At 38.2% G+C, this 10250-nt stretch overlaps 1 protein-coding gene across 2 annotated transcripts; it reads left to right on the top strand.

Moving 5' to 3' along the window:
* The first annotated feature begins 322 nt into the window (after window positions 1–322).
* LOC120276485 lies at window positions 323–9203 on the top strand. Of its 2 annotated transcripts, none has more exons than XM_039283243.1 (3): window positions 323–1224; window positions 8467–8620; window positions 8794–9203. In XM_039283243.1, the coding sequence occupies exons 1-3, from the start codon at window positions 546–548 to the stop codon at window positions 8951–8953; spliced, it is 993 nt and encodes a 330-aa protein (XP_039139177.1). In that variant the 5' UTR covers window positions 323–545; the 3' UTR covers window positions 8954–9203. The 2 variants fall into 2 exon arrangements, with proteins under 2 accessions (XP_039139177.1, XP_039139176.1); XM_039283242.1 differs by having other exon boundaries at window positions 325–1232; window positions 8421–8620.
* Window positions 9204–10250: the final 1047 nt, after the last annotated feature.

A 10250-nucleotide genomic window follows, 5' to 3' on the forward strand; every position in this document is an offset into this window, starting at 1 on the left:
TTGGACAATTGGGCTTTATATCAAAATTTTTGAAGTATAAAGGCCCTGTTGTCTGAATTTTTTGGGCTAATCTGGATTTAAATTCGGATAACCAAACTAAGTCCTGACGAGTCACATATTAATAAAACTTTTGTCCAAACCCAATTTATTCGGGTCAGACAAAATATGGCTGATGGGCCTAGATAGATTTTTGCCATCCCTATGGATTGAGAGAGTAACATTATATAGGTGCAACATGATTTAACATAAACATTGAAAGAAATAAAATTATAATGTAGGGAATTATTAATTTGTTCAATTTTATTCTTGCCTAAAATGCACCATAGACCGTCCCTTCTCTACCATCATTGAAAATAAGGCCAAGAAGTAGGCCTTGTTTCCTCTCTCTCTCTCTGTCTCTCTGTGACTGTGTGTCTCTATTTCGCTGAGTCCCAAGGCTGATGTATCCAAGATGGATGCAAATGGAAAACGGGGTACTGAGATTTGCTAGGCTTGTGAAGGGTTAGGGTTAGGGTTTGCCTTCAGAGAGCTGCGCCAAAGAGAAGATGATGTGCAAGGGAAGCCGCCTCCATGGCCATGGGGCATCTCAAAAGGACAAGTGTGAGGGCACTCCGGCAGCCTCACGTCCTCGCCGGAAAACGAAGAATCCTCCTTCACCGTCCTCTTTCATCCGCGCCACCGTGGACGGCAAAACCATGGTGTTGTCCAAGTTTTTCCCTCTGCCTGCCAATGCATCCGATGTGACGGTCATCTCTAGGAAGGAGGCTGATAGGGCTGCCAGGGCTCGCATTAGGAATGGCCTTCTTCAAGCTCCTCCGCCAAACAAACCTCCTCGCCGGAGAAACAAATCTCCTCCTTCTCCACCTCCTTCACCGCCATCAGCCTCCTCCTATTATATCCGTGCCATTGTTAATGGTGAAACAAAGGTGCTGTCGCCCTACTTCCCTCTGCCTACTAATGCAACCTCTGTGGAAATCATCCCCAAGAAGAGGAAGGATGACACCACCACCACCACCACCACCACCACTACTACCAACAACAACAAGAAGAGCAAAGTTTCCCCTCAGTTGACTGCCGCAGAGAAAAAGTCTGATGCTTACAAACGTGTGGACGCCAACAATACTTGGGTTCCTCCAAGATCTCCATACAATCTTTTGCAGGAAAATCATTACTTTGATCCTTGGAGGGTCCTCATTATTTGCATGCTGCTCAATAAGACCAGTGGTAAGCAGGTATAGCTTATTCTTTTTATTTTTTATTTTGTTGCAACATATGAAACTTTCTCTTGATGTAATTATCTTGAATTAACAGTATATGACCATATATCATACATTTTCACTTGCTCTGCTTTTTTGTCTATGTTATTGATCTCTAACAATTAGATGTATACAGATTCAAACACTTACATATAAATAAATACATAAATAAATAAATCAAACATGAAACATCTTTGGTTTTTCAGACAGAAGTAATATTATCCTTGTATACCACCCATAAATAATATTATTTGAAAATAAAACATTATTATTTTTCTTCTCCTCTGACCACACATTTTCACTCATATTATTCATGAGGCAATTTAGTCTTTTACTTAAACGTGATTTTCTTAGCAATAATTTTTGTTGATTTTAGAAATGTGTAGCAATTCTTTCAGTTTATGCTCAAAGGATGTAATGATGATAGTTTTTATACAAGGGAGAGAATAGATGAAAAATATAACAACTTAAGATATGTTGGCAACTAATTTTTGTAACTTAAGGATCGATATTGGGACATTCTAGTAGTTTTTGCATTCTTGTCACGGTCTTATTTCTTGGAATAAAGTGATATATTCAACTGAAGTCATAAAGCACTTTCCATGTTGATTGCTGTTGCTGCTTTTGATAAATCCCAATTTTATTAGTTTCTTAATTGATAGGTTGTCGACCATTTGAATGTAATGCTACATGGTTTTTTTTATTAAGAGCTTATTAAATGCAAACCCAATTAGGATTAGTTCAAACCTTTTCTCATTGTTTAGCTTGAATTTGAATCTATTTCATAAGGAATCTTTCCAAGTTATCCTAAATCCAGTTACTTTAAAATGACATTTGTGGGATTTTTCAAAGTTAGTTTTATATGTGTTCTCCATATTAAGAACTTCATACTACATCTTATTCTCTCGATCATGTTGAAGAACCCAATGCTTTTTTTCCTCTATTTCTTTTAGATTAGATATCAACTTCTTTAAATCTCTCTTGAACCTCATGGTGAACTGGCTTCCATGGTTTTTATATATGCAAGTTGGATGCCTTTAATTTGTCATGGTTCTCAAAACACGTGATGTATTAATATCGTAGGATAAAGCAATCTTCGTAGAGTTACAAAACTAATCAAAATAACATATTTAGTTTGTACATTGGCTAAAGAAAGTTTTGTGCACTTTCTTCATTGAATTTAAGTTTAAACACTTATAATCGATCGTATTCATGGTTTTTAAAATCGTTCAAGGTGCACGCCTTGGGGCGCACCCTAAGGCGAGGCACAAATGAGAAGCTTCAAAGCGCAAGCCTTTTGAGTTGATTATGAAGCTTAAGCCTCAATTAAAAAGGCTTAAGCACTGAGGCGTAATGCATCAGTGCGCTTAATGCGCACACCTCACAAATCATAAAACAACAAAGTGTTTAAAATTTTCAACAACACTGTCAGCACACTGCCCAGCTAAGCCAACAAGCCACCATTTTCGTTCTTTTAAAATAAAAAATGCATATATTCTCAATCAATCAAAATCACACTTTTTGTAGAACAATTATTTATATATTATAATTAAAAAATAAAAACAATGTGATGCAACATCTTGTTAAGAGTTTATAGTTAACATTTTACATAATTTACGTTTTGATGGATTGTTATGTGCAAGTTTACATTTATAATTTAATAGTTATGTTAATCCAGTGTTCTTAAAAGCAAGAAAAGCGCTCGCCTAGGCGCTCAGGCGAGGTGAGGCGAGGCGAGGCCCTAGTACCTTAACACCCTCTGGGCGAGGTGCCTTCAGTGAGGCGAGCTTAGACGAGCGCTTTTTGCCAGGCGCTAGGCATTAAAAAGGCGCGCCTATCTTATTTTTCTTAGAATAGGCCTTTTATTTAATGCTTTCAATTAGTGTTTATTGGAATTTTAAAAAGGCACATTTACTTATAAGACATAAAATAAATTTAGTGGAGAAAAATTAGGTGGTTTTAAAAAGGCACGCTTTTTAATAAGGAAATTAATTTAGAGGAGAAAAATTAGGAGATTTAAATGCATAGTTGCTATTTTTTTAAAACTAATGATTAAATTAAGGAATTAACTAATCAATTATGAAAACAGAATGTGCATGTGATAAACTTGAGTAGTTCTAGACTTCTAGGATTTGTTTTATTTGACATTATATTATACTTTAATTGACTTTAAATATTCTAAAAATTATATATATATGTACATACATTCATACATATATATATTAACTAGCGCTTTACTTTGTTCGGGTGAGCGCTTTTCGTGGCGCCTCTCGCCTCAGGCAATAAAATGCCTTGGCGCCTTAAGAGCGCCTAGCGCTTTTAATTACTGTTAGGGAATATTGGGCTGAGTCGTATAATCTGTCCATTCCTGCTTTCAAACTCACCGGTCAGAACTTTGTCCCTTGGTCTCGATTTGTGCAGATGTTGATTAGGGGGAAGGGAAAAATCGGTTATCTTGATAGTTCGCTGCCTAAACCTCCGACCAATGATCCCTCGTTCAGTTCATGGGTTATGAATAACTCGTTGGTGATGTCTTGGTTGATCCATTCGATGGATACTCGAATTGGTGAATTATACCTTCTTTATCCCACCGCAAAAGCGATTTGGGATGCCGTTACTTTAGCCTACTCGGACCTTGAAGATACGTCTCAGATGTTCTTCCTTCGTACCTGGATTCAGAATCTCCGCCAAGATTCGAGTTCAGTGACTACTTACTTTCACCAATTAACCCGGCTTTGGCAGGAGTTGGATTTATTTCAGCACCAACAGTGGAAGGATCCCCTTGATGCCGATCTCTATCGGTGCATGCTTGATAAGGAGAGGATTTATGATTTCTTGCCAGGTTTGAACGCTACACTTGATGAGGTTCGGGGTCGTATTCTCGGCTCTAAACCTTTCCCTTCTCTTGACGAGATTTTTGCCGAGGTCCGTAGAGGAGCATCGAAAGAGCATTATGTTAGACCAGCCCTCGTTGCCTTTGTCTCCCGCGGTTGAGGCCTCTGCCTTGGCTGCCCACCATGATGGTAGAACGAAGAAACTGACCTCCTGGTGTGACTTTTGTAACAAATTATACCATACTCGTGCTAAGTGTTGGAAGCTCCATGGGAAACCAGCAGATTGATCGCCGAAATCCTCTCGTGGTGCAAATAGTAGTGCCGCTGCTGCTGCTGCCCAAGACGTCGGCATACCTCTGCTGCTGCCTTGTTCAGCAAAGCTTAACTCGAACACCTATCGAAACTGATGTCAACGGTGTTTCTTTCATCATTTTCTTCCCATATGACAAAAGCCGGTTCTTCTTCAGTGATTGATCTTCCCGGTGATTCCTGGATTGTTGATTCCGGAGCGTCCGACCATATGATTGGTAGTGTTCATTTACTTTCTAATTTTTTTGCTCTGCACTCGCACTCATACGGTTGAGATTGCTAATGGTAATATCCTTCGGGTCATGGGTACCGGGAATGTTATTTTGGGTCCTTTAACATTGACCAATGTCTTTATATTCCCCACTTCACATGCAATCTGATTTCTATTAGCAAACTCGCAACTGCTCAACACCTCACTACTGTTTTTGCCTATAAAACACATCTCTCTTTCCTTCAATCTCATTTTGATGATTCTCGGATTTTTTCGGACTTCTCATTACGTGTTTTTGGGTGCAAAGTTTTTGTCCATAACCTCGTACCTTTCCGTACCAAATTAGAGCCTCGCTCATTTGAGTGTCTTTCTTGGTTATTCTTATACTCAGAAGGGGTATTGGTGTTATTGTCCCTCGAAGAAAAAATATTTTGTTTCCCACGACGTAACATTCTTTGAACACCAATTTTTTAATTCCCAAAATTCGTTCCAGGGGGAATAATTTGACTAATCCGAATTTTGACTTAAATTGTGGGTCCCATCATTCAAATTTAAATTTAGGAAAACCAATTAATCCTGGACAGCTTGATATTGTTACACACAATCCTCTTTGGGAGGAGGAAATTGCACCCATACTTGATTTTTATCCCCAAAATATCTTTTTCATTGATTCTCCTAAATTAAATACCAATAACCCCACATTCTCCTCCACCGAACCCCTTGAATATCTCCCCAAATTCCTCAAAACAAATAGAAAATCTAGCTCCAATAAATCAGCCACATTCAATTCTATCAACCGAGCCAACGCCACATGTTTCAAATCAGCATAGTACAAATCCTAGTCCTACACCAAACTCCATGTCATCTTCAAAATCTGGTCAAGTTTTTTTTTTTTCACCTGTAAGCAATTCCATTCAGCAATTTACGCACACTTATTCAAGGAGGAAGCTTCGAAAAATGTAGTACAGACAGAAACGCTTCACGACCATGAGGACGAGCCTCAGTCCGGAACTAAGCCAGCCCATTTAGATCTTCCTATTGCTGTAAGGAAGGGCGTGAGGTCCTGTACAGGGCACTCCATCTTAGATTTTCTGGGTTATGCTCGCTTTTCTCCATCTGTGAAAGCCTTGTTGACACAAATCACCAAGGAAAAAATACTAGAAAGTTTCCAGCAAGCATGGCATGATACTAATTGGAAGAAAGCAGTTTTAGAAGAGATGAACGCTTTAGAAAAGACTGGAACTTGGGAGATTATTGATCGACCGGAAGGTAAGAAAACAGTGGGGTGTAAGTTGGTATTCACATTGAAGTATAAGTCGGACGGTTCAATATAGTGCTACAAAGCACGACTAGTAGCAAATGGATACTCACAGACATATGGAGTAGATTATCAAGAAACCTTTGCACCCGTGGCCAAAATGAATTCTATTCGAGTTCTTCTCTCATTGGCAACTAATCTTGATTGGCCTCTCTTTCAATTGGACGTGAAAAATGCGTTTCTAAACGGCAAGTTAGAAGAGGAGGTGTAAATGGACTTGCCACCAGGATTCAAGATTACTGAGGGAAGCAACAAAGTTTGTCGCTTGAAGAGAGCACTTTACGGCTTGAAGCAGTCACCTAGAGCTTGGTTTGGGCGATTTATCAAAGTGGTTCTTCACTTTGGGTACACATAGGCGCACTCAGATCATACTTTGTTCTACAAAAGGAGATCAACCGGTATTTCTATGTTAATAGTCTATGTTGATGATATTGTCCTCACCGGGGATGACAAGGTAGAAATTCAATCAATTAAGGAGAAGTTGGCTGCCGAATTTGAGCTTAAAGATTTGGGATTTCTTAGGTATTTCTTGGGCATGGAAGTAGCAAGAAATCCAACGGGTATTTTAGTTTCTCAACGAAAATACATCTTAGATCTCCTAAAGGAAACCGGATTGATGGGCTGCAAACCGGTAGATACTCCTATGGATCCTAACGTGAAGCTTGAAGTTTAAGAAGGAGACCCTTCAGTTGATAGAGGAAGGTATCAAAGACTCATGGGAAAACTTATTTATTTGTCACATACTAGACCGGATATCGCCTTTCCAGTGAGTTGTGTCAATCAATTTAAGCAATCTCTAGCTGAGTCTCACTTACAAGCAATTTTCCGAATTCTCAAGTACTTGTAAGGTACTCTTGGCTTAGGACTATTCTTTAAGAAAAGCTCAAAGAGGGACGTGGAACTTTATACAGATATAGATTGGGCAGGTTCGGCTCAAGATCGGAGATCTACATCCGGATATTGTTCGTTTATCTGGGGTAATTTGGTCAAGTGGCGTAGTAAAAAGCAAAATGTAGTAGCTCGTAGTAGTGTGGAGGCGGAATTGCGATCTTTGGCTTTGAGTATATGCGAAGGGCTTTGGTTGAGAAAGCTTCTTGAAGAATTCAGAGTGGAAATCGAGGGTCCGGTTAATACTTATTGTGACAACAAAGCCACCATCTCTATCTCGCACAACCCAGTTCATCATGATTGGGTGAAACATGTTGAAGTTGACAGACATTTCATAAAAGATAAAGTGGATGGCGGCATTCTCAAGATTAATTACATTCCAACTTCGGATCAAATAGCAGATGTTCTTACCAAGGTGCTTTGCAGACGAGGGTTCGAGAAGTTCATCAATAAGTTAGGAATGTTCAATCTGTATTATACAGATTGAGGGGGGGTGTTAGCGAATATTGGGCTAAGTCGTATAATCAAGAACTGATTTATCCTTGATTATAGGACTTAGTTGTTATACTATAAATGGTCAAGAGTTGTAAATATAAACTGAGTGAGAAAGGAAAAAGATGGTGAGGTATTCTTCCATTTTTCTCTTTTATCTTCTTAGAAACTTTGAATTACACTGTTAATCTCGTGAGTTTGATTATGGAATAATGAAAATTAGGAATAATTAGTAATTTTTTTGTACTTAGTAGACAATTTTATTACATTTCATCCAAAAAAAAATTAAGACTTACTCAATACTCCTCGCCTCACAGATGGGAAACGCCTCAAAACCTGCCTTGGGTTTTTTAAAACATTGATCATATATTTCAAATTTAGATTGCTTGGATAGTTTGGACAATTGCTAGATGTTTGCATGTTATCTTCAAATTTGATCAAATTTCTGACTGCTGCTAGCTGGACCCCATGTATAATTTTGGCAAAGTCCCCCCATTCTATGGTTTGGAGCAACAACTAACTTTTCCTTGGAAATAAACCTCTATTTTGGAATGCCGGAGTGCTTCTCTTGTAACTCTCAAAATTGTGTCCAAGTACCGTTTTCCAAGTACTGTTTTCCATATCGTCACCATTTTTCTAACTGAGCATGGCAAATGTTGGCCTTCTAGTCAATGGAATTTGACAGGTGCCACCCCCCACCCCTGAAAACACCTACTTCAGTTTCTCAATTTAGTCTTTTTCACCAAGCATGGCAAATGCATTTTTTGATTCATGGATTGATCTCTCAAATTGGCACTTCTTATAATGAAGTTTTTTTATTTTTTCTTGTTTCTTTTTTAATGAACAATTGGGAAAATCTGGCTAAAATGGTATGTAAGCACCATGTGCCAATTCATCATTTGTTGCCTAACATTTTTAGTGGATACTTTTTATCTAATTTTCAGTTGTCTTCTAGACTCTTCTTGTTTGTTGATAATACATGACTCACTGTTATCATAGGCTCAACATTTTTCAAATGCCAGAATTTATTTGCTAAATGACATAGCTGACCTAAGAATTTAGCTCCTGTTTAGATTGGTAATAATTAAAAATTACTTTGGATTTCTGTCCAGGTTCGACCTGTGATTCGGCACTTGTTTTCTTTGTGCCCTGATGCAGAGTCAATGGCATGGAAGGTTGAAGAAGAGGAAATAGAAGAGGTTATACGTAACCTTGGATTACAGAAGACTCGTGCGAAAAAGATGAAACGGTTTTCACAGGAGTATCTGGGAGAGGACTGGACTCATGTCACACAACTCCATGGTGTTGGGAAGTGAGTAGAACATACATATCCATAATTTTTGGCACTTTACTTTTATATTCATGGCTTTTGGCAGATTTATATGCTAGCATGTGTGTGTTTTAATTCCGACATTATGAAGTACCATCACATGTTTTGTGTTCAATGCTTGCTTCCTTGACACTTTGTTCATGGCAAGAATTCAGGTATGCAGCTGATGCGTATGCAATATTTTGTGGTGGAAAACCACAAGAAGTGATTCCACATGACCACATGCTGGTTCCGTACTGGGAGTTTCTATGCAACATGCGAGAGGCAGGTGAAGAGACTCTTGTTTTGCAGAATCAACATAGCACGGAAAATTAATTGATCAATGGTCTTATTTATGTTGCCAGTGTCATGCCGTGTTATGAAGTGTTTATGCAATCCTTAAAATTGTGTTAAAGTTCTACAAATTCTGCGAAGAAATGGTATACCAGTATATGCTATGACTATATTATGGCTATAGAAGATTTTTGTGTTTTGGGTTGTGGAATGCTCTTGAAGTAGAGCCAGTACACTACTAGTTTGTATATATGATAGTGAAAATTGCAGAGGACTTGAGTTTCGTTTTTTAGGAGGTGGATTGCTTTGTTCCATTATTATACTGTTAATTGCCTTATTGTGATGTGATGCATCTTGGCATGATACTGTCGTCTATCTTTTGGTGGTCTTGTAGGCCTGTTTTGTGTCGTTGGGATTTTGTTATTGAAGGCGCTTTTGGCACCTGTATGAGTTTGTGTTCATTCTAATATGCTATATGGATATTAAAATGGGATCTCTGATCTCTGTTTTCTTGCTATGCTCAGGCTTGGCAGCAGGATTTGGGGTATTTCGTGGAATATTATACATGAATGAATATTATGCTGCGGATCTTATATGGTTTTAGAAACTTGTGTAATGGCTGTTTTGATGTAGTTGTCAAACACCCTTGGTTCAACAAAGGCTAGTGTGATTGCACCAATGGTTTTATCAGTGATCCAACAAGATGCTTCATTCCATGCCTAGTCTCGTGCTGTATGAATGCATATGCCTACCAGGATTACAGATGCAGACATGCACTTTTACTGCCCTGAGTGAAGGCTCTCAGGTCCCAGCTCTGAAAAGAAAGAACTACAATAGCCCACAACTTGATACTTATTAAGCAGCAACAGCAGAGCTGGGAATTGCAATAATTCTTCAATTGATTATTCAATCAATAAGCCAGAAATCCAAATCCAGAAATGTTGAACAAAACAATATTCTGTCAATTGATTCAATGAATTAAACCACGATTTGACCAGAGAAAAACAGAGGCATTCTCCAAATTGGCATAAACACAACAAATGTGTTCAGACTGAAAATCAGGCTACTCCTAATGGAGAAAATCCCCATATTGATCATCAAAATCATTAATGTTGCTTTGACGCAGAAATCGGTTGCTCCTTGGGATCAGGACAAGCCTTGATTAATGAGATACATGAGATAATGATGTCAACATAAGGAGTTATGTTATTAAACCCGGACTGGATATTAAAATTTACTTTTAATATTTAATACTTTTATTTATATTAAAATTCAAAGTACTCTTTTTTTTTTAATCTATAACATGGAAGTAAAAGGTAGATCCGTGGAAGAAAGAAAC

The sequence above is a fragment of the Dioscorea cayenensis genome, chromosome 14, assembly GCF_009730915.1.
Source record: "Dioscorea cayenensis subsp. rotundata cultivar TDr96_F1 chromosome 14, TDr96_F1_v2_PseudoChromosome.rev07_lg8_w22 25.fasta, whole genome shotgun sequence".
Lineage (NCBI taxonomy): Eukaryota > Viridiplantae > Streptophyta > Magnoliopsida > Dioscoreales > Dioscoreaceae > Dioscorea > Dioscorea cayenensis.